Here is a 25,926-nt window from a genome sequence, read left to right on the forward strand (position 1 = left end):
CTATTTTCCTGTTTAGGGAAAAACAAATGCATAAATAAGTTCATCCATATGGCTTTCTGTGGGATTAAGGAATAAAACACTCTAAAGAAGTTCCAAAACACTATGCTACGCTACTGACTCAAATTTGTAAAGCCCTGATAGAGCAAGGAGTGTAAAGAGTGTCTTTTTCACTTTTGAATCTAGTATATTGTCTTCCATGTAATAAATGTTTTCAGTTACTAAATTAAATACAGAAGCTAATACTAGACTCATTGGATAAAAATACATAAATGGTAAGAAGTCAAAAAAAACACTTAAAGTAAAAAAGATTACTCTTGACCTAGAAATTACATGTTTCGTAAGATGAATTTTTAAAAATTGGTCAGGTGTATACAGATAAATAAGTAGCCTTCTTCCAATTATAAAGTTTGAAGATATTCTAATTTGCATCAGCAATAACTAATTTAGAGGGACAAGTCAAATCATGGAGCAGCCACAAAAAGAACATTTTATAGCTAGCACATAAAAAAATGTGCATAATAAGGATATAAAAGAACCCTAAAAAAGAACTAATTTCTTCTCTTTTGAATGATATATATAAGCATCTTAAATATAAAAATTACTTAAATGTGAATATAATTTTACATAAGGTTATATATTTATCTTATATTATTTTAATATAAATTTATATATAACATAAATATATTAATGCAAGCATCTTAAAATGTCCATCAAAGAACGACTAGACAAAAAATTAATTTTAATCATTCAAACAGAGTGATATACTTTCTAGTAACTGAAAGTGAAATTTGGCTTGAAAGAGTTTTTTAACATTAAATTTGAAAGAGAAAACAGCTTCCAGGCTTTGTAAAACACAATCCAATTTCTATAAACAGAAACATGATTACAATAAGAGCATGAAGTAATCAATATCTTTAGGTGATGATATGAACTATTATTTAGACCCTTTGAATGATAATTTGTTACAATGAATAGGATTTATTAGAAAAAAATATATAAAATAAATCAAACAAAATTGCAGTGAATGGTGTTAAGAACAAAGAAAAGCCCCTTGTGTTTACGCTCTTTATTTCTATCCCTGCACGGGGATCACATCCTGGGCTCTGCCCATCCATGCTAGACAAGAACTCTTAAGTTACACCCTCAGCCTGTGCTTCTGCACTTATCATGTGGAAATGAGCCTTTCCATCTGAAATCATCTAGAATGGCTCCTAATTTTTCTGCTTACCTGGCTTTCAACAACAGATTTTTATACTTAAATATTCTATAAGCTTTCCCCACAATCATGTATTTGCTCTCTTGGATCTTTGCCAATTTTTCAATCCCCTGTATGTGTGTCCACCTACACCTACAAAAACTTTATGTTCATCCTTCAATCCAACTAAAATGATCCATCCTTCAAAAGCAATCCTTCACCCTAAGATGAAGAGAACATAGTCAAAACTACAAAGCAGCACAAACAATAGCTTTTCTTCTTTGACTTGCTGCAAATTCCTTGGTCAGCTGACAGCTGGAACTAAGATAGAAGTTTCTTTCCATTTGGCCAAAAAAATATTCTAAACCAAACACACACTCACACACACACACACACACACACACACACACACACACACACAGAGAGAGAGAGAGAGAGAGAGAGAAAGAGAGAGAGAGAGAACAACTTTAAGAAGGGTCTCATTAATCCCAGGCTGCCCATAAATTCGCTATGTAGAGGAAGATGACTTTGAACTTCTGATCCCCCTACTTCGACAATCCACACAAATACTAATTATGCAAGCAAAAGCACCATACCTGGATTCCTAGTTTACAACGTGTTAGAGAGCAAAACAAAGTTTTCCTGCATGGTTGGCTAGCAGTTTATGAAAGAAGCTGTATCCCCAGGCATATTTCAAAACTTTTTAAAATATAAAACTTTAAAACTTAAACTTTAAAATATAAACATTTAAAACTTTTTAAAATATAAAAACTTCAAGCTGTTTTCCAGCCCACATAAATGCCCACATTTTGCCCAAAGAGGGGAGAGAACCTTATGTAGAACACCCCTTCTTCTTCCTGACCATATACAGGCAAGGAGAGTATAGAATATAAGCAATAGACCAAAACTCACTAGCTTAACTCCCACAATTATTACACATCAATTTAAAAAAGTTTGGCAAGCTGCTTAAGCTGTATGTATCTCAAATCCAATTTCTATGATATGTTTGACTATTAAATGAAGTTTAGACTCATAGGTAGTAAACAGTAGGCAATTCATGGTAGCTATGAGCTAATATTAGTAACTCTTCCCCAAATCTCAAGGGCTAGGGATATAGGTCAACAATATATACTTGCAAGGGTCAACCCCACTTATAGCCATCTCAAACAGACTTCTCTATCTTGGGAAGTCAGGAGCCCTTCTGCTTCTGTATTGCTGAACTTTGCAATACAGAGTAGAAAAAGGTGGTAGAACCAGGTTGAGGAGTCAGTTCAGGGGACAAGCCTGAGAATCTGCCAAGTAGATGTTATGATAGCTCAGCAAACCCCAGTGCTTGGAAAGCAAGATGAGATCCCTGGGACAAACTGGCTAGCTAGATTAGCTGGGCAACTAGCAAGAACCCTGAATGATCGTTTTAAATGTCATCTTGCCACAATCTCACCTGAAAAGAGTTTCAAATAAGGGATTGCCTAGATCACATTGGCCTATGAACATATCTGAGAATCATCTTGTGAACTGACATAGGAAGTCACAGCCCACTGTGGGCAAGCACCATTCCCTAGGCAGGAAGTCCTGAGCTACATAAAGCTAGGAGAAGTCTAGATGAAAGCTAGCTAGCAAAGAGAAGGCAGAATAGGTACATTTGTTTTTCTCTGCCCTTGACTGTGAGTAGCAACAGAAGTAAAACTAGAACACCTTATACCTCAGTAAATAAAGTAGAGAGTAACCAAGAAAGACACCAGATATCAACCTCTGGCTTTCATTCATAGACACATGCATGTTTAACTGTAGACACCCACACATTCACATTTGAACACACATGTACACCATGCACAAAAAGTTGCAGAGAATCTTTCTTTAAGAGATGAGATCTAGGGAGCTAAAAAGATGGCTCAGTGGTTAAGAGCACAAATTGTTCTTGAAGAGGACCAAGTTTGGTTCCCAGCACCTACATCGGGTGGCTTTCAACTGCCTATAACTCCAGTTACAGGGGATCTGACACCCTCTTCTGAGTGTCAAATACGTACATATATGTACCCCAGAAAGGTATAGAGGGAAAGAACCAATCCAAGCTGTCCTCTGTCCTACACACTGATAAAGTGGCACACATATACCTACTACACAAAATACAATAAATAAAACTTAAAAAACAGAAACAAAAATGGAAGTTCAGGAGCCTGAAGCAACATGAGCAAAAATGAGGTAGGGGTTGAGATTAAGAAGTAGAAATATCGGCCTAAGTCTGAGAGTGGAAGTGCAAACCCATAATCCTCAGGAGTTCAGTAGACTGAGGCAGGTGGATTCCTAAGACTTTGAGGCCACCCTGATTTACATAGCTAGTTTCAGGCCAGCCAAGGCTACACAAAAAGAGAGCGGGTTAAGAGAGAGTAAGAGAAAAGTAATGTGGTTATAAAATTTTAATTTAAAGTGAGAATAGACAGCAAACAGTGGACAGAAAGCTCTACTGGTCTCAATGCTAACTCTGCCTTTAGTTGCACTACACTGAGTAACACCACGGAAGCTAAGATTCCCTCTCTATACAAAAACAATTCTCCTTCTCGAAAAAAAAAAAAATTGTATTTCAATTCCCCGAAGTAACAGTGGTGTTAATAACCATCCTCATCATTTAAAACCATATTTAAAATAACTGGTCCAACTCTTAATCCTCTACTAGATTTTTTTTTTTTTTCTTTCAGGCAGGAAGATATGGTAATTCACCAGACAAATAGCATCTTCCAGTTCCTGTCACTGATAATCTAGTGACTCTGAGTGACGGACTTGAAGCCAGTTTGAAGCACACCCTTTGGCTTCGCAGAACCAAACACATGCTAGTGGCTTGTCTAGGCAGATGAGCCTCCCAAAATTAAGGGGGATGAAGTCCTGTTCCACCACTATTCACTGCATGATCCTGGCCCAATCAACTCATTTCTTAGGAAAACCATAAACACCTTGACCTTATTTCAGAATCAAATAAACATATGAAGCATCTGGCAACACATGTACTAAATTTTAATTATCACCTTGAAATGCACATGCAATCATACCAGTCTTTGAAATCTTTATGATTTCCATATAGATCACAACATAAAACCCAATCCTAGCACATGATATCTACTGCCTCCATACAAGAGCTGCCTCACATACCCTTTTCATTGACTTCTAATCTCTTCACAGCTCTCAAGCTTACGATTCAAACCTCATCTCTCTCACTGACTACAATTTCTTTACAGCACACATATAAGCCATTCTTGGATTCCCTAATTCATGAGACCTAGCAAAGAGTAAGTACTTACTATGTTTTGTTATTGAAATCCATTACTTACTTTACTGTAGGAATAATATTTGGCTGGGGTTTTAATAACCGTAAACGATACCACATACATCTTCCATATACTTTTCTGATATTCTTTAATCGAATTTGCTCTGTCAAGAAAGAAAAGACGAGTTAAATTATTTTTTACAATGAAAGCCAAGCCAGAGTTAATATCTACTATGATATTAGACTAGTACCTTCAGTACTACTCTAATAATTTGTTAAAACATAAAGTCCTGCCTATTTACATAATCCTTATAAAAATTCACAAACTATGCTAAGTTGTCTGTCACAACAAATAATAGATAGAAATTTTAACTAAGAAACAAGTATTTTTCATGTGAAATTTTTCTAAAAATTGAAAAACTAATTTGAACCTATGATGACTTGGTCATATAATCAACTGTCTGAGTACTTCTCTCCTATTCTCTGCTTGTACAGAACAAAAAATGTAAAAAAGTTAAAATATGGTTTATTTACAAACCAAGGAGAAACAATAATCTTCACGTATGGAAACAATTACCTGATAAGATATATTCTAACCAATAAGATTCAGAATTTTATCTACTGAAAATGTAAAACTAACAGGATTTGCAGTTAACATGAAAATCAACTCATAGCTGAAACAACAGTGGGCAGTAAAATCCAGTATCACAAGCTTTAATTGTTTTATATTAAACTGGGAAAGTAGGTCAAATCTGTAAGAAGTTAAGACAAGTTTATGTAAGAGTTGTGACAAAAGTTATTTTGGTCACTAAGAAAAACTGCAATTCAATTAAAAATTTCAACCAAACTTAAAATGTCATGTACTGTTTTACTACACTTTTTTGATTAAATAACACCTCCCTTGATTTAAACACCATTTAAAGGGCTGGAGAAATGGTTCAAGAGTTAAGAGAGTGCCTGTCAAGTTCAAAGGGGCTGTGATGAAGCTCTACAACAGCAGTGCACCTAAGGACAGCATACCAAACGATGAAAACAAAAAGACATGCTCAGTTTCCATAGCGCCTCGCTATGATGCCTGGAACATTCCCAACAAAGTTGGGATCATGGAACCTGAGTCCAGCTGGGTGAACTTTGTTTTTTTGTTTTGTTTTCTTGAATTGTTATTGTTGTTTACCATATTTTAAAAATGTATACGAAACTGAAAACCTTATATGAGACAACAGGTAAGTAAAACAATTTGGCATACAGTGCCAGTGAGGTATTCAGTAGGTTAGGGCACTGACCAAGCCTGGCAACCTATGTTCCATCCCTGAGACCCATACGGTGGAGAGTAACCCCTCTAGGCTCTCCTAATTTCCATGTGTTTCTAGGCATGAATATGCATGCATAAATAAATATAAATTTTAAAGATTTTGGCACATATCTCTCATGTACTTTAGAATTCTTAAATAGCACGTTGGGAGCTGAACTGGTGGCTCATGGGTAAGACTACCGGCTGTTCTTCCAGAGGCCCCAAGTTCAATTTCCAACACCTACATGGCAGCTCACAATCATCTGTAGCTCCAGTCTCAGACACTTTCTTCAGTCCTCTCTGGGCCCTGCCCACAGGTGTCTCACAAGATACAGATGCAGGCAAACACCCTTCCAAGCCAGGAGTGGTGGCATACACCTTTAATCAAAGCACTTGGGAAGGAGCACAGACATAGGCAAGCAGATCTCTGTGGATCAGAAGCCACCAAACGGGCCTACAGAGAATAGTTCCTGGACAGCCACAGCTACATAGAATGCTACCTGGCGGAGTATCAATGTAGTGAAGATGGGTACCAGCAGAAGAGGTGGTAACAGAGAAGGATTTTATATATGCAGGTAGACTGACCAAAAAAGTTGATAAATTAAAAATTAAAATCTACTTTCCCTCTCTACCTGACAGAGAAGATAGTGACAAATATAAAAAGTCAGAGGACTAAATCTGGACTATTAGTGTGAAACTGAAGGTTCTGATATGAATTAATATAGAAATATTGACACTGCTCTCTCTATAAATCCCTATGTGATCCCTACCTCTGGGTACTAAGTGGGACTCAGACAGCAAAACCCCAATAATATGAGCATAGTACCCAGATTTTGGCTTCTAAATAACAGGAACCAGAGATCTCCATACCATCCCACCAAATATTAATCATCATAGAGGAGATGAATTACTTTCCAATATGGAAGCAAGCTTCCCAACGTGGCAACACCCTCAAACAAGAAACTAGCATCTTAAATGACAAATGAAATTTCAGATAAGTGAAGTAAGGATCTTAAATTGGGAGAGGGGGATTATGTAATCATAGTAGGTCCAAATGAAATCAAGCAGTGTTTCTCAGAGAGACAAGAGAGCTAAGGACAGAAAGTGACAGAAAAATGAAACCAAAGGTTAGACTGATACTCTTTTGAAAAGCATCAGTAAGGGACCACAAGTCAAGAAATACAGACTGTTTCTAGAAGCTGAAAAAGGTCACCAAATTCTACTTTTAGGTCTCCAAAAGGAACAGCTCCAACATCATTACTTTCTAGTAAAACCCATATGTACTTCTAGCATCCAAAACTTACAAAGTTAAATCTGTGCTGTTTTAAGCCACTGTATGTGATAAATTGTTACAAAAAATTATAAAACCTGACAGACTACACCAAGTGACCAGTGAATAATGCCAGTAAAAGAGCAAACTGAAATTATGCCACCTGACAAAATGCAATGAAAAGAACAGATTCATCACATACAAAATCTGAATCTAATATGAAAAAGCACCAGCCAATCCAAATTAAAGTTCATTCTATTAAATAATTAGCCTGTAATATTTAAAGTCAGGGGAAGATAAAGAACTATTCCAGACTAAAAGGAGGACTAAAGAAACATATCAACTAAATGTGATGTATAGTTCTGAATTTGAATTTTTTCCTACAAAGAACATCACTGAGACAAGTGACAAAACGCAAATGGGGTCTGACAGTACAATAATATAATGTTAAAATTTTCTGATTTTCATGGTTAAATTATGAAGTTAAAAAATACCACTGTAAAATTTTAATCTGCTTTTCATTAAGTTTCAATAGACTTTCATTTTCAAGTATAAAACTGAAAAAAAAAATGATGAAGTCTCTGTACCAGACAGCTTGATCTAATTAAAGGAAAAGTTTCTCCTAACATCCCTGGCCAAAAGAACATATGCATGGTCTTCAGCTTTGCAAAATATGCACCTACACCTTACAAGCCATGCTCTCTGATCCTAAAAAGAATATCTTAGCCTTTTGAAGGCTATTCAAGTCAATCAGTAAATATTATAAATTTGCAGCACAATTAAAAATTCACAGAACACATTCCAAATTTGTATAGTGATCTCAAGTCAGAGAAATGTATGCTTTTATAAGTTTAAAAAAAAAAAACACATTTTTAAAGATTTATTTGTATGAGTGCCTTGCTTGCATGTGTGTCTGTGTACCACGTGTGTGCCGGGTGCCTACAAAGGTCAGAAGAAGGCACCAGAATCCCTGGAACGGGAGTTATCAGGTGGTTTTGAGTACCATGTAGGGGCTAGGAATCAAACCTGTGTTCTCTGCAAGGACAAGTGCTCTTAACCACTGAGCCATCTCTCCAGACCCTAAGACATGGTTTTTAAAGAAATTATACATTTATAGAAAAGAAAGCAAGTTTTTCCTTTATAAATACATATTATGAAAAAGGACATAAAGCTAATTGTTTTTCTAATTCTAATTCTGTCCTGGATTTTCTGGTTTTGGTGGTGGCTAAGTACATAAAATATATTTTGATACTGAAAGTGTAAATTTTAATGTCAAGCTCCACAGGTTACATTCCAAATGCCTAGTCCAACAATAGAAATTCACTCATTGTATAAACTTCTGGTGTGTTTAATTTTGGTATGTGGTTTTTTTGTTTGTTTACAAGGTGTTTTAATAATAAACTTTCTAAAATTAAATATATATGTGAAAACCATCTACTGTTATAAGCAAGCTGGCAAAAAAAAATTACCTAAATAAAACACTCAAAAAGACCTGATTTCATTTTTTGTTAAAATAAATATGAGTACATACTTTGATAATTTAAAGACTATTAAAAAACAAGAATTTTTAAGACATACTATATATAAAGTACTAACCTTAAAAAAAAAATACATGCAATTTAAGCTTTTTAAAAGAAAAGTGATGCATCACTTTTTTCTAAATAGTAATTCCTTAAGCATTTTCTAAATCTTAGGGTATCCAGAAAATACTAATAAGAAAAAAGACTATATTCAGCACTCCAAAAAGTTTGAAAATTGTCAGTTTTCTAGTTATCTGACGTCTCTCTGCATCTCACTGACACTGTATTACCTCACCTGGGCAATACCTGTTCACTGTCTACAGTTTTTTTTAAATCAATTAAAAAAAAATAGGTGTGATGGTTTAAATGAGAATATCCCTATAAACTCAGATGGTTTGATACTTGTTTCCCAAGTGATGGCACTGTTTGGGGAGGCTTAGGAGGTGTGGCCTTGTTGGAGGAGCTATGTCACTGGAGGTAGGTTTTAAGACTCTAAAGACTCTCACACCATTTTGAGTTCTTCTACTTCCTGTTTAGAATTCAGGATGTAAATATTCAGCCTCCTGTTCTAGCCTGCTGCTTGTTGCCATGCTTCCCCACTAAACAGACTCTGAGCCCCAGAACCATAAGCCAAATAAACCCTTCCTTCTATAAATTACCTTGATCATGATGTTTTACCACAGCAATAAAAAAGTGATCAAAACAGACAAGCAAGGTTTTCTACAATAGTGGTTTGCTTTTGCAGAATGTTTGAAAAAAGGGAAAGCATAAGCTACTACAGAGTAGAAAATGGAGAATCTTCGCTCTAGACCACAGATAAAAATGATACAGTCATTCTAACCACAGAATAGAATAACAGAAACTAAAGGTCTAAAGGTTCTTTTACATTACATTCTTATTTGGAGGGTTGTTTGTTTGTTTGTTTTTGGTTTTTTTTTTTTTTTTTTTTTTTTAATCCTGGCTGGTTTAGAACCATCTGTATATGGAAAAGACAGAAGTGCCACTAATAACTTGCTTACCATCCCCACCATCCAGTATACAATCAGATTAATTTAAATGGGAATGCAGATTTAGTTAATCTACTTGTACAAATGCTGACAATGGAGAAAGGAGCAAAGGAGAACACTAACCTCTAGAGTACAACTCACAAGAGTAGTGTGAAGCTACACCAGCAACTGAAGGGTTCCCAATTCCTAGGAAACTTTGACAGAGTGCAAACTAACTGATACAAAGCAAGCAGTTCAAATAGATAAGAACTAGCCTGTCTTCCTAAAGCTAGTAACTGACTGGACAGCAGCATGTAATTATACAATATACTCAACTACTTTAACTTTCTTTCCTTTTATGGTAGTAAAACAAGTACTACAGAGCAAGCTCTTTTAGCTTCAACATTAATATCTTGAATTCTTTGTCAATGGCTAGCCTATACACCATGGTTTATCATAATGTATTAAGAGCTAGGTGCCAAAAGCACTGGGGTACCAGATGGCTACTGGCCAAGAGCACTTACTGTTCTTGCAGAGGCCTTGGGCTCAGTTCCCAGCAAGCACATGATTGATGGCTCCAGGTTTTACATGAAGTGACGCAATGACATACATGCAGGCAAAGCACAACACAAATAAAATAAAATGGGGGTGGGGCAAAACACCATTCCAGACACTATTAAATGCTACCTGGGAGATAAAATTGCCTCCAATTTTATCCCCTTCTTTTTGTAAAGAGTTTGTCAACTAAAGATGAATGGTAGGGCTTGAAAACTGAAGACAGAGAGAAGACAGAAAGATTGGTTTTAAAAAAACAAGGGTTTAAGAAACAATCTCTTTTTAATCCTCTAAATAAAGAGAATCTTATTAGAAAATACCTAAAAAGCCAAACATCAACAACAAAAGGCCTGAAGAAAACCCAGGATAATCCTAGTTACTATTTGCCTGCCATTTTTTGCATGTCATCTAAAGACAAATCAATAACAGACACGGCATAATTATCCCTAGGGGTATATTCTCAACTTTAAGTACTGGTTGTCACTGTAAGCAAATTTTGTAAAAACCACTTTAAAAATATCATGACTAGAGCTGGAGAGATGATTTGTCAGTTAAAAGCACTTTCTGCTCTTACAAAGGACCTGCGATCAGCTCCCAACCCATATCATTCCAGCTCCAGGAGATCTAATACCTTTTCCTGTGACCACCCATACACATGTGCACATACACATAACACGCAACACACAACCACACACATAAATTTAAAAAAACACACAATGTGTGGTTATAGTAGAGGATCAAAAGCATATACTTACTGTAATATAATGCTATATTTACCACTTTAAAGAAATTTACAGTACCACATTCAAATCCAAAAGCATTATATCCCTAATACAAATGAAATCATTTTCTAAATTTAACACAGGGTCTCAGGCAGCCCAATCCAGCTTCAAACTCACGTTTGTCCTGTCTCTACCTTCCAAATATTAAAATATGTGCCAACATGTGTGGCTATATAGTCTAAGAAACTGTTAGGTAACTCAAAATAGCTCTAAAGAGCCACGCACTGAGGTATGTGCCTCATTTAGACCTTTCAATGAGGCACATAACATTAAGTACATTGGTACATACTGCTATAACTACTATGGGTGTTGCCAATTCTTAACAGGGAAGCATCAAGGTGAACAAGAAAGTTGGGAATCTTGGTGGAGGATTTGTGACCATCACACAGAGCAAGATCATGTGACTTCTGAGGTAGAGAAAATTTTGCACCAAAAAAATATTTGAAGAACAACTCCAAGACTGGTTGCAAATTGTTGCCAATAACAAAGAGAGCTATTAGCTGTGGACTTCCAGATTAACTAAGACTAAGGGGAGGAAGAGGAGGACTAAGATGTGTTGGTCTATAATGTTTTGCATGAATTCATAAATAAAATTTAGTAACAGAAAATTAAGCTGAAACAACCGATTATATGCTAAAGTCAGGTGAAACAAAGTTTACCCAACAAATGGTACTAGAAATAAAATGCAAAAAGGTTTTGAGCTGCAGAGTGAATGAAGGCAAGATAATATATTCCATTTGGTAAGACAATAAAAAGCTTGCTCTCTCAGGCATCAAACTGGGAAGTGATAATCTCAGAGGCAGAGTGTGCTGAGAGATCTTTAAACCACTAGGTGCATGCCCTAGGAGAGATGATGGGACCAGTCTCACTCTGGCTTCTAGAGTGAGTTCCAAGAAGCTCACCTTCCTCTATTACATACTTGGACAGCTACCATGAAGCTCTCTTTATCAGTCAGCGCTATGCTGTTTGACTTTCAACCTCCAAAACATTTAGCCTGAGCTACACCACACACACACACACACACACACACACACACACACACACACACACACGGAAAAATTATTTTACTGTGTAAAAAATAATGAAGGAATAATAGCAAGAAAACTTCTTCAAAACACACACAACTTTTAAATTTTCCACATGTAGTCGGTAGAACAGGGAATCCTGATATTAAAAGTCAACCAGCATGCACAAATCACCATTTATCTTTAATTAAACGTGTTTGTGTATGGGTATGTAGTTATGTACATGAGTGCATGAACCCACAGAAGCCAGGGGAGAACATCAAGATCCCTTGGGAGCTGGAAACAGGTGGTTGTGAGCTGCTGAATGTGGTGCTAGGAAATAAACTTGAGCAAAAGCAGCAAGTGTACTTAACTGTAGAACCATCTCTCCAGCCATGGAATCACCATTATTTTCATTTTATTTAATTAACTGATTTGTTTATTTGGAGACAAGGTCTCACCATGTAGTACTGGCTGCCCTGGAGCTTTCATGTTGTCCAGGCTAGCCTCATTGAAATCCACCTGTCTCTGCTTCCCAAGTGCTGGGAGTAAAGGTGTGTACCACCCCTGACTGGCAGGAACCACCACTCTTAGGCAGCCAATATTAAAGCCAATTTTGACTCCTCTACACTCAGGACTTTTGGGGGCTGGATAGCTATCTTACCCATAAATACCTTTTCTCTTTACGTCTGCCTAAAATGTATTAAGTACTATATAAACATGTGTAAAAGCCAGGCGTGGTGGTGCACTCCTTTAATCTGAGCACTCAGGGAGGCAGAGGCAGGCAGATCCCTGTAAATTCAACTCTTGGGATGAGATCCAAAACCCTCCTGCTCTTACACACTATACAGCCTAGTGGATTAAAGAAATAACAATAAAAAGTAAATATAGCAGAGGAAAATGGGAGTAGGGAGAATATCACAATTTGATAAAGGGAGCTCAAAGACATGTCTGTGAAGATGACATCTGAGCAAAGAAAAAGGGAACAAAAGGAGGTAATGTGGCTACCCAGAGGAAAAGCACTGCAAGCAAAGCAAACAGTAACATGGAAAGGAAAGGGAGGGAAAGAGGTTAGTGAAGCTCCAACTGGGAAAAGAAGGGGATTCACAAGGCACTGCGACAAGGCTTCATCAGCTCACTCATTCCACCTTTCAGAGAAATTTTTACACAACCCTGGACATATGTGCATGAAATAGGTATACTGATCAAACATTCACTGATGAATCATAAAATTAAAAATAAATTTTGGCATACACATTATTTTTACTATTTCTTAAAGAAGAAAGCAATTTGCATAGTAATGAGATGGATTTGCTTGTTTATTTTTAGTCTTGGCTGAATATTTAATACTACAGGACATACAGTATTTTCAATGTTATTTGAAATCTTAAATTTTTATAATCATCAATGCTGATAAATACACTTTGTATAAATATATACTATAAAATATTTAAGTATATTTAAGGCAATTTGAGAAGTTATTGGAAATTCTATTCTAATCCCAAACCAAAATTCACTTAATGATTTTTTTTTTTCCTCAAATGAAACTCAAGTCAACTCACCAAAGAGCAATTTTAAAAATCAAACATTACAGGAGCAGGAAAGATGGCTCAGCAGGTAACAGTGCTTTGTGCTCATTCAGCAGACCTGAGTTCAATTCCCAGCATCCATCAGGCTGCTCAAAATTGTGCCTAACTCCAGCTCCAAGGGGTCAGACACCCTCTCTGGCCTCTGTGGAAGCACACATGCATGTATGCACACACACATATAAAAATAATATAGAATTTAAGCCAACCATTCTGGACTAGGTAGATGGTTTAGTCTTGAACAGCACTTGCTACTCTTCCAGGGAACCCAAATTAGGTTTCTAATACCCACACGGTGGCTCACACCATCTAAAACGTCCAGATCTGATGCTCTTCTGGCCTCCACAGCCACCAAACACACATGCATATAAACATACACAGATAAGCACTCATCTATACAATATAAAAACAATAAATCTTAAAAATATATTAACAATGCAATCCAAATACATACATACGAAATACATAGGAATCATGTATTTAACATGTTGAGGAATGAGAGTGAGGAATACTGTGTTTTCCATAATTAAATCATTACACACCTCTAAAAGCAGAAATCTTGTACGTACAGCTAAGGACACAGCATTTACAAGAGTTCTGATTATGAGCTGAGGTGTTGCAGGCAGTATGAACCAGCACCGCACAGCGATGTGTTCGGAACCAGGGCTACGGGGAAGTCCAGGTACACAATGCCACTGAGTGGTGACAGAAAAGCCTTGGATTCATTTTTCATCTGATTTTGAATCAAAAATTAGTCCCAAATATTTAAATGTTTAAAGAGTTAAAGCCATTAAATTTCTTAGAAAAAAAAAAAAGGTTAAATTTGTATAACCTTGAAATTGGCATTAGAATCTTAGGTGTGTTCCCAATAATATAAACAAACTAAAGGAAATAAATTGGACTGCAACAAAATTAAAGCTTTTTGATTTGGGGTTCATCAAAGGGCATTACCAAGAAAGAAAGTAAAGAGATAGTGGAACAAAATACTTGTAAATTGTTTAGTCAACTAGAGAGTGATATCCAAAATACATAAATAATTCTTACATATGAACAAGAAAATGAAATGAAAACAAAAAGATGGCACAGGATCTGAATAGATATGCAAATGGCCAGACAGTACATGCAAAACAAAAAACAAAATAACAACTCAGTATTATTAAGAATTAGGGAAGCAGAAGTCACTTCAAGCCCATTAAGAAAACTACAATTACAAAGGGGAGGGATACAACAAGCATTAGACAGAACATATAAAAACTGTTGTAAAGAATTTGTAAAACAATGAGGCCACTGTGGAAAATAGTCTGGCAGTTCCTCCAGAAGGTAAATATAGGATTACGATGTGACCAAGCGATTCTCCTAAAAACATTCTCCAAAGAGCTGGTAATAATCGAGACACATTGATAGTTTCTGACAGGGTGTGGGTGGGGAAATCCTCAGTTTGTTTTAAGGGGCTGGCCACTGTGAGTTTAACCAAGTTGAGTATATGAGCAACACAAATTAAACTTTTTTTTAGGGGAGGGCCCACTAGGAGGGGATACCTGGGAAGACTGTGAAGTGTGATGGGGTGCATGAAGTGAAATTCCCAAATAACCAATAAAAATACGATGTTGGAAGAAAAAATCTAAATTTTTTTTCTGATATACACCACTGCTCACTGCGGCACTATTTACAGGACAATTTTAGGTACTCTTCAATAGACAACAAAAGGTAGAATATTCTATGAAATATTATTCTGCCATAAAAACAACTGAGTTTTGATAATGTTACAACATACAGGCACATGAAAGCTTAAAAAGCTTAAGTGAAACAAGTCAGATACAAAAATTACCTAGGATTGTGTGATCCTACTGCAGGGGGAAAATATCCCAGGAAAGGCTGTACTTCAAGCAGCATGTCCTTTACATTCCTACTGCCACCATTTCCTGTTTGCTCTCGTTACATAAGAGCCTACTGATTGGCACACAGTGCAGCTGCAAAAGTGACTTATAAACTCTTCAGCTCAGCATACAAGAGCTTCAGGACTCCAGTTGTGCTTTCTCACGTTTTCACTTTATGAATCGAGGTTCCAACTGATCCCATGCACCTTTGAACACATCCCATGCTGCTCCACTTCCATACATTTGTTCATACTATTTTTTCTTATGGTTTGTTAAGCCTGCACGTCTGTGCACCTCATGCATCCCAATGACTGCAGAAGCCTAAACAGGATGTCAGATCCTCTAAAAAGGGAATTACAGATGGTTGTGAGCTGCCAGATGAGTGCTGGGAACAAACCTGGGCCCTCTGGAAGAGCAGCCAGTGCTCTTAACCACTCGGTCATTTCTCCAGTCCCAATCCCAGCATTCTTAACACTAAGGCAGAAGGATTGCCCAAGTTCAATACCAGCCTGGGATGCAGAGTGAAAGCTTCTATCAAGCCCTGCCACATAAAACCCACCTACTTCATAAAACCTTCTCTGGGGGCTGGAGAGATGGCTCAGCAGTGAACACACTGGCTGCTCTTCCAATGGACCCAGGTTTGATTCTTAACACCCATATGGTAGTTCACACCCGCCTATAACTAATTCCAAGAGACTTAGCGCTCTCTTCTAACCTCCATGGGCACCAGGCACATACACACATGCATATACATATATGGAGACAATACACATAGACACAAAAATAAATCTGAAAAACAAATTTAAATACTTAAAACTTTCCTAGCCTTTAGCTTGCTACTACTACCCCAATTTGAAGCAGATACTTTATCCAGCCAACCTCCACAGCATTTATTTCTACTCCTCTTACATTCTCTTCACGGTGCTCTGGGTATAACAATTCAAGCATCTCAATCGAATCCTCACACACCCCACGCAGGTTATCCAAACAAGGCTATGTATATTGCGCTCATCATTCTATTGTTTTCTGTACCTCCTAATGTCAACCAATGAATACTCAATAACTACACTAAATTGAACTAAATGAGTAAAAACCAAAAGTAGTTGAAAAGATCTGCAATCTATGAGAAAATTGTTTCATCCATGACAAAAACATAATTCCAAACAGTAATGAATATATATATAATTTTTCCTGAGTGTATGAATAAGAACTTTCAAAGAAACAATGTAACCTTGGCATACATGGTATAACATTTCTCACTGATAAAGAGTCTAGTAATGATGGGAAATGATTTTTTGCCTTCTGTTTTTTTTTGGTTTGGTTTGGTGTTTTACATTTTTATTTATGGAAGGCGGTGGCATATGAATACGCATGTGAAGTTGGAGAACAACCTGCAGAATTCAGTTCTCATCTTCCAGCATATGGGTTCCAGAAACCAAATTCAGATCATAAGGCTTGGTGAGCCATCTCACTCGCCCCAGGAAATGGTGTTTTTTCAAGACAGGGTTTTCTAAACTGTGTAGCTGACTGTCCTAGAATTTCCTCAGTAGGCTAGGCTGACTTTAAACTCAGAGATTCTCTTGCTTCTGCCTCCTAAGTGCTGGAATTAAAAGCACATACTACCACCAACTTTATGACTTTCTTTATGACTTTCAAGTCATATGTTTCAGTTTTCAACCAATGAGATCTCTGCCACCACAGCCCAGCTAAACCCAGAAAATTTTGAAAGTGACATCTGAAAGCTGGGCACAGAGAAAAGAGGACTCCGAGTGTTCTTACTCTTGCGTGCTCTCTCTCTCACTCTCTCTCTTTGTGTGTGTGTGTGTGTGTGTGTGTGTGTGTGTGTGTGTGTATTAATTTTCTTTGTGCCTGAATAAAAGGTATGGCCTCAGAGAATAAGGGACATAGCTTTAATCCCAGCAGGCAGGTGGCAGAGGCTGATGGATCTGAGTTTAGGGCCAGCCAAGACTATAACATAAGACTCGCAAAAACAGAAAGACAAAGGGAGAAGGGAGAGCCCCTGGAGGGGTGTCACAGTAATTAAGAGCACTTACTCTTCTTGCAGAGAAGTTCAGTTACCTGCACCTACAATAGGCAGCTAAAGCCACTAAAGCTAACTCCAGCTCCAAGGAGACAACTTCCTCTGGCTTCCCACACATATACATATACACAAACCCACACATATACACATAATTTAAATTTTTTTTCAGTGGAGAACATTAACCTAATCTTTAACTTTTCAGTTTGTCCCAAGATTAAGTATGTATGAAACTGAACCTTTAAATAAAAGCATTTTTAAAACTTACTAATCCAATGTTTATCACGTCTTTGGAGCTTGAATGTGCCTTAATTCCTTTTGCCACCAGGTTCCCAGCTGGTTTCCTTTATGTATGTAGACTACATGTCTGGTACCCAACCCCTTCTTGTCAGGACAGAAACCACAGGATTTTTTTTTCCCTAAACAATCACACATTTCTTGGATCTCTAATGTCCCTTCAAGACCTTGTTTAAAATAATTATATGATCTAAATTAAGTATACACATTCATAAACTATATTGCTTTGAGGGGCTGGAGAGATGCTCTGCAGTTAGGAACATTTGATTCATTCCTCTTACCAATGACCTGGGTTGCAGTCCCAGCACATGGCAGCTTACAACTGTTCTGAACACAAAGCTAACACCAACCAGCTTTTTTTCTAGTTCTAATTTAAAAAACAAAACAAAGCCTGAGCTAACCAAACTTGCTATTAAAAACAAGGGAGAGTGGAGAGAAGCTCTGCAGTCAGAGCATTTGCTGCTCAGTCAGAGGACCTGGTTATGACTCCTGGCACCCACATGATGGCTCATCACCTTGCAGTCAGGTTCCAGAGAATCCAATGCCCACTTCTGGCCTCTGGAAGCACAAGACATAACCATTAGGTACACAGGCATATTACAAGTATGATGCCCACAGATCTTTTCTTTTTTTTTTTAATGTCCATCCCAATCCTTTCACTACACTATGTTGATCACCAAGTAACTTTCAAGGGACCAGAAATCAGTGAAATATATAAACTATCAACAATCCAAGCTATCATAGAATTTTTTAATCTAGTCATACTTCTTAATCCTAACATCTCAATGAAATAAGCTGAGATGGACTCTCAGTTCCTTCTAGTTTCCCAACTTCCAAACCATTCTCCACTATGTTCACAAAAGCAAAACCAGTCAGGTGTCACTGCTCTACTGTTTTCTAAGTTAATAATAGGACAAGGAATAAACCCAAAATGGCTCACTTGATCCAAAGCACCAATCACATTTCAAAGCCTCACCATTTATTTACAGAACACCCAATGCCTTTGCAGTCCTTTCCCTACTTATAGACTGCTTTACCTTTTCCGCATAAAACGCTTGCTAAAGCCCCAAGACAGAAATACTCCTGTTCTCCTTCAGCACTTTCCACTTGCTATTGATATTATAATAATGTGCAATATTTACTTAATTAAAGGAGTACAAGGTAGCAGCTAAAAGAGAAGCTTTGGTATAAAACTAATTAGGGTCCAACATTCAATCTTACACCTAACAGCTATGGCTTGAGGCAAGTGAAATACCTACTTGAGGTCTCAGTTTTCTCATACAGAGAATTCTTACATTTCTTCTGAGTACCATTCAAAGAGCACTTCACCTTAAAGTAAGCACACCTCACCTTAAAGTAATAAAGAGCTGAGGTGAAAAAGGCTGTAGTTCTATGTAACTCTGTCTGAAGGGGCAAGTGGAGACTGCCCAAAGTAAGACTATTTCTACAATTATCCTCACAGAGAATTTGGAAGATGGGAGAAGCAACATGTCTTCCTCACCTAAACAACTATACTGGCAGAATTTGTTTTATGCAACTGTTTTGAAGGCTTGAAGGATGGCTTCAAATTAAACTGATTAACTTGCCAATTTTGGCCTTAGCCACTACTTCAAGTCCCCAGAGCAAGTCACTTATTCAGGTGTTTCTGGAGCAGCTTACAAGACAAATAGAGGACCCAACATTAAAAAAAAACAAAACAAACCCCCCCCAAAAAAAAACAACAACAACCAAAAACCCTACCAATCAGTTCTGTGAGTCATACACAAAACAATCCCTCACAGCAGAAACATCCAGTCTCCAAGTACAGCATATTTCCTGGGAATGGCCCATATGTTTGACTACATGGGATGACATTAAAAAAAAGAAAAAAGAAAAAAAAAAAAACAGTGACAAAGTTACAACTGAAGTAAAATTTATAGAACTGTGAACAAGAATGTGACAGATCAGAAAACTTTAAATAAACATAAAACATCATACACTAAAAGCAAGAATAATGTTCAGTGGGAGTTTAAGTACAATAAAATCATTCCTATAAAAGAAAAAGAACAACTTTTATTCTATTTCTTCATGCTTTTTGGTTTTTAAAGTTATATTTCAGTATTAGATGAGGGACATATATGTAATGTTAGGTCTCAAACTCAGAACAAATGGCTAACAAAGGTTAACATAGCAAAGCAGACCTGTCCTCCAGGCTCGCTCAGCATCACCAGTACCTGTTTAGGGAGTGAGCTATCCTGGCTTGCATACCCTGACCCCTTACCCTAAACTCTGTAGCATCATGTTCTCATTTATATTCTTCATTCACGTGGGTACACACTATGGCCAGAAGAAGGTGTCGGATCCTCTGGAACTAGAGTTATTGGTGGTTATAGGTGCTGGGAATGAAACTGGGGTCCTCTGCAAGAACTGCTGAACAATATATCCAGCCCTTTATAAAATTTTTATTATAGTGTGTGTGTGCGCGCGCGTTTGTGTGTGTTTGAGAACCATGGTGCATATGTAGATTTAGTGACTAACTCACAGGAGTTGGTTCTCTCTTTTTACCACGTGGGTTCCAAATATGAAATCCAAGCCATCACGCCTGGCAGCCGGCACCAGTAGAACTATCTCTCTGGCCTCCTTTGTGCTTTTCTGTACTGGGTATTTGCAGCTTACGAAGAAAAACCACAAAGACTGGGGGTGGGGGGGGTGCAATTCACAATCCTCTTGCCTCAGCTTCCCAAAGGCTGGCCTTACTACAGGTGTGCACCATAAGCCAGCTCATAACCAGTTCTTGATTCCTAGGCAAGTTACTACTTCCACCCCGAGGAAACGAAGATCAGTTCAGAGTTAACCCAAAGTAGAGACTAGGCTAGATCTTAAACCTTTTCTAAAATAGATGTTTCCTATTATAGTAGTAAAGGATAAAAATGGACATCTACTCACATCCTCAAATAAAAGGTGACTAACTTATTTGAGAGAAGCCAAGTCAATAGAATTAATTTTTTAAAACATTGTACTAATCTTTTCAAACAATAAAGAAACCTGAGTATTTAAGTAGTAAACCAAAACAATGTGTAATAACAGTATCACTGCATGTCAGACACTGTTCTAAACACTTCACATAAAGCCCAGTTGACTCTCCACTCTAATTTTATTAAGAGACTTCTCTGTCTCTACTTTACAAATGCCCGCGCTGAAACACACCACCCGTCTAAAGCACAGCAATCTGCCACACCAGGTTTCAAAATCAGGCAGTTTTGAAAAAGGAATCAAAAACTAACAAACATTGGGGCCAGAGAGATGGCACACAGGTTAAGAGTATATGCACACAATTTTTTTTTGGAGGGGAGGTGATGCATACCTTTGCCTCCAGCATTTGTTAGGCAGAGGCAGGCTAATATGAGTTCAAAGCCAGCCTGGTCTGCAGAGCAAGTTTCAGGACAGCCAAAGCTACACACAGAAACCCAGTTTCAAAAAACAAGCAAACAAAAAGTACATGTGCTCTTCCAGACTTCTGGTTGGCTCCTATAACACAATGGCCAGGTCACCACTACCCGGTAATGCCTGCTCTAGAGGAATCAGAATCCTTGCTCTGTACTCCACAGGAACTCACCCTCACATCACCCCTACCCCACCACCACCACCACCACCACCACCACCACCACCACCACCACCACCACCACACACACACACACACACACACACACACACACACACACACACCCCATTAAAAATATATCAAAATAAACCTTCCAAAGAAAGAAAGAAAGAAATAGGCTGGGCATGGGTGGTGGCACAAAGTAAGCAGTGCACACACAAAGTCACAGGATGGTATTTATAGAAAAAACAAAGGCAGAAAGTGGCTGAGGTGACTGCAACTATTTCAGATTCTTAAGAATGTCTAAAACACTAAAGACTCCAATCACAGCATAACGGTAACTACTCTGGAATCTTCTAATGGTTAACTACAATCGGTTATGAACTACATATAAAGTTATCTTTGAGGATGGAGAGATGCTCAGAAGTTAAGGGAGCACTTGCTCTTACCGAGGGCCTGAGTTCTATTCCCAGCACCCGCGTGGTGGCTCACTACCACACACAACTCCAGATCTTGACTTCCAGATTGATGCCATCTTCTGACCTGCTGAGGCACCAGGCACTCACAAAGTACTCCTACAGACATGTACACAAAACACTCATACAATAAATCAAAGTAAAACTTCAAGAGCCGGGGCACACACCTTTAATCCCAGGATTTGGGAGGCAGAGGCAGGTGGTCTCTCTGAGTTCAAGGTCTGCCTAGTCTACAAAGCTGCAAAAAGCCAAGAGGACCTTTCACTACTAAAAGGGGATTAAGTATACATAGCCCAACACAAAAGACTAAAATCAATGCAGAAAGATCTCATTAATAATGTTTAGAAAGCAAGTTCAATTGCGATATCAAATATAGGAAAGACTAAGCTATTTCTATTTTTCCAAACCCTAAATTTCACAATCTGTTAAATGGCACTACATTTTACAATGGATTCAAGAGCTCAATAATTCCAAGAAAGCCAAGCAGAAATAACTGTGAACTTTAAAACTGAAAGCCCTATAATGAATACTTTAAATTTTTAAAAAGTTAACATGGAGCCAGGTAATGATGGCACACATGGGGGGCAGAGGTAGATGGATCTCCAAGTCTGAGGCCAGCCTGATTCAACTACAGAGAGTTCCAGGACAGCCAGGACTACACAAAGAAACCCTGTCTCAAAACAAATTAACAGAGGAAAAATGAGTTGGCTTCAGGAGGTAAAGGTGTTTGTAGCCACCCCTAAGATTGTTCAAACACAGAGGGTAGAAGAAAACTGTCCCAAAAGTTCTCATCTGCCTACAAACATACATAAAGTTTAATTTAAACACTAACATATTACCAATAGCTAACGAAATCAATGTTCCAAAAGAAAAACATGACTATTTTCTAAATGAGATGAGCAAAAGCTATAAAAGCAGCCACATAATATGATGTCCAACAAGTCTGTTAATGATTAGACTAGCACAAAGCATCCTTCTTAATTTCCACATGAATTTTAGGCAAGACCAAACAAATACATCAACATGCGTATATTCACTAGGGCAAACCTGAAGCAGAGAATTGGATGTAAAGAAGAAACAAGTTCCAGCAGAGTTCATGTGTATTTTTAATCTAGCAATACGGAAACGAGCTTTGAAGCTAACCAGCGTTCCAATGCAGTCTCTGTCATACAGGAAATTTACCCAACCCCCAGTATCTTGTCTGTAAACTGAGGCCAATGTCAGTCCTTACCTCACTGCATTGTTTTGGTCTTGTTTGAGACAGGGTCCTTCCATGTGACCCCAGCTCATCTCTAATTCTGAGTTCTGCTTGTCTATGCCTCCCAAATACTAAGATTAGCAGCATGTACCACCATACCAAGTTCCTCGCCACATTTAAAGAGTTTAAAAACTAACACTGGAAGGCCATGACTTACCCAGTCAAAATGAATTTCTTTCATACTACTGGCACTCTCCAAAGACCCCCCTAAGGAAAGGGGCAAAGAACATCTTACATATGATGTTATCAAACAAATTTTGTTGTCTAAAATTATCATTAAAAAACCACTTTCAACTGAAGAATCTCTGCAATCAGAGGAGCTTCTGATAATACTCAACCAATCTACCCACTGTACCAATACGGTTGTCCTCTACACAACCAACCACACACAGAAGGTGATAAGGGAACACAGAACTACAATACTTTTAGTAGACCCTCCCTCTGTGTTGTTTTTGTTTCCTCCTCCTCCTTTAATCACTCAATATGGGGGCCTACAAGCTCTCCTGTAGAGGTCAGAGGACTACTTCAAGGGTCAGCTTTTTCTTTCTACCCTGTGGTTCCAGGGGCTGAATTGAGCTGTCAGGTTCTGGGGCAAGGGCCTTTACCTGCTGGGTCATCTTGCTGGCCTATTTTTGAGATTAGGTCTCAGGTTGCCAGACTGGCTTTGAACTCACTATGTAGCTGATGCAGGTGGCCTTGAACTCTTACTCATCTTGCCTCCACCTCTCAAAGGCCTGGAATAACACTTGTGAGCCACCACAGTGGGCATGGGTCTCTTCAACTTACGAAATCCTGAAAGAATGACTTAGGTGTGCAGTCAAGAAAAAACATTTCTGTATTATGACACCCAAAGTTTGTACAGCCAACACCCAAAAACCAATACTATCTAGATGCACTTAAAAACACAAAACACAAGCATCAGAAATGCAAATTTCACAAACCAGCACTGACTGAGAAACCAGGGAGGCTAGTAACTTTGGGTAAATTGTTGCTACTCAAACTTATTGTCAAATGTACAAAAGAGATGCTTGCTCTTTATCCTAAATTTACTTAGTTCTATTGTGTAACTAAATAATTTCATAGGACATTTAATTCAGTCATCAAAGTGTTCTGAACTTCACTGTTAATTTTTCCCAAGATACAGGTAACAATCTAGATTATCACCACACCCAACCTAAAAGCAACTTAGCAGACACAGAAAGCTTTTCCTCAGCGCTGTTATGCCCCAAACGTACTAATTAAGGTTACCACCACCAGAGATAACCCATTAGGTGTTGGCAGTCAGTGCCCTCAGCTTTAAGAATCTCTCGTGCCATATGTCTTAGAATCTAACATTACAATCGACACCTAACATGCCGTGAAACTGTATTAGGTTGCGTTCTGACACGATGTTTTATGTGAAAAGACTCAAGAACTAAAAGCAAATGGAATAGCGACCCCACAACTACGTCCTACAATCCTTCATACTTGCACTTTTCCCGTCGTAAACAGGAAACTCCAGAGAAGAGGAAAAGGAGAAAAACCTATTTTTGCTTTTATGAAAGGAATAACGGCAGCGCTTCCAACCCCCACGATGTGATTGAACAAATGAAAAAAAAAAAAAAAGCAAAGGGAGGAAGTGACGGGGGTGGGCTGCTGGTGAGCTCACTTGGAAGCCCCAAACATGCCACCCAGCTCAGAGCTGCCCCCGAACATCTGTAACAACAGCTGCGGCAGAGACACCGGGATGAGAGGGAAGGAGGGTGGCGGGAGCGGGGGACGAGGGGCTACGCCCGCACGCTCGGCGTTCCCCCTCGGCCAACTCTCCCCTCGGCCCCCATTACCATCCATCCCGGCCCATCCCGCTCCCTCCAGAAACAACACCCGACAAAAGCCGGGGCGGGGAAGACAAAGGGGCAGCAGGCGAGGGGCGTCCGGAACAACGCGGGACGAGCCCGGGCTCGACTCCCGTGGACCGTGCAGGGGGAAATCGCCGCCGAGCTCCGGCCCCGCGGACGGCGGCCCTCAGGCCCGGCCGCGCGGGCGGCGTCACCGGGACGCGGGGCAGCACCGGCGGCCGGGACGGCGCGGCCCGGGGCGTCCTCCCGAGCGCGCCCGGGGCGGGCCGCCGGCGCGACTCACCCGCATTCTGGTCTCGCGGCCAGAGGTAGTAGGTGGCGGGGATCACGATGAGCCCCACGAAGGAGGTGAGGAAGTAGAAGAAGGTGTTCCCGCTGTCATCGTACTGGAACTGCTGGCCCGCCATGGCTCCGCCTCCTCCACCACGCTCCCCTCACCGCCGCCGCCACGACCCCGCGCTGCGCTCCGGCTCCCGGCGCCCCGGCCCCGTGTGGCGTAGCTCGGACGCCGCCGCCGCCGTCGCCACCGCCGCCGCCGCCGCCTCTCCTCCCCACCCCCACGCCGCTCTCACGGACACGCCGCCGCCACCGCCGCCGCCGCGGCCGCCGCCAACTCTCGCGAGAGGAGCTAGTTCCCGCCCCACGCGGCTGTTCCCTCCCCGGCCGGTTCCTCCACACGCTCGCTGAGGGAGACGTGGCGCGCGCAGCAGAGAAACTCTGTTGACCCCGCCCCCTCGCCGCGGGGCCCGCCCCCAACTTCCCATAGGCCCGCCCCAAGGCCCCGCCCCCTGCTTCCGGGGTTTCCTTTTCCCAGCGCCCTTCGCCAGATTCCCGGAGCGGGTCTGGTGGGTCTGGACCGTGGCTTCAGAGCCCAGCGGTGCGCATGGGCGAGCGTCCTGGGTGCGACTCGAACCTGAGCTATTGCAAGCACAGCGAGGTCGACCCGCCTCTCTCTCCCTCTCTCTCCAATCCCTCTTGATTTTCCCCAGCTTCTGATCCTCTCCTCCAAGTCAACCTTGTGAAAACAAGTACCATGGAGAGAGTACAGAGCGGGGATTAATTGTAGTTTTGTTTGCATTTGCAAAGTGATCGTTGCTACTTTGAAAACTGTAGT

At 39.5% G+C, this 25,926-nt stretch overlaps 1 protein-coding gene across 2 annotated transcripts in view; it reads right to left on the reverse strand.

Moving 5' to 3' along the window:
* The window catches only part of Sec63 (SEC63 homolog, protein translocation regulator), a 63,835-nt gene extending 38,480 nt beyond the window's left edge, over positions 1-25,355 (reverse strand). Inside the window, exons 1-2 of one of the 2 annotated variants that reach the window (XM_055615933.1) lie at positions 25,096-25,355; positions 4,519-4,618 (exon numbers count right to left, since the gene is read on the reverse strand). In XM_055615933.1, the coding sequence (XP_055471908.1) occupies positions 4,519-4,618; positions 25,096-25,219 (224 nt within the window). In that variant the 5' untranslated portion in view covers positions 25,220-25,355. The remainder of the gene's footprint in view (positions 1-4,518; positions 4,619-25,095) is intronic. The other variant, XM_055615932.1, reaches the window with a different exon arrangement.
* Positions 25,356-25,926: the final 571 nt, after the last annotated feature.

The sequence above is a fragment of the Psammomys obesus genome, unplaced genomic scaffold (assembly GCF_907164565.1).
Source record: "Psammomys obesus unplaced genomic scaffold, mPsaObe1.curated_primary_1811, whole genome shotgun sequence".
In the NCBI taxonomy this organism is placed as follows: Eukaryota; Metazoa; Chordata; class Mammalia; order Rodentia; family Muridae; genus Psammomys; species Psammomys obesus.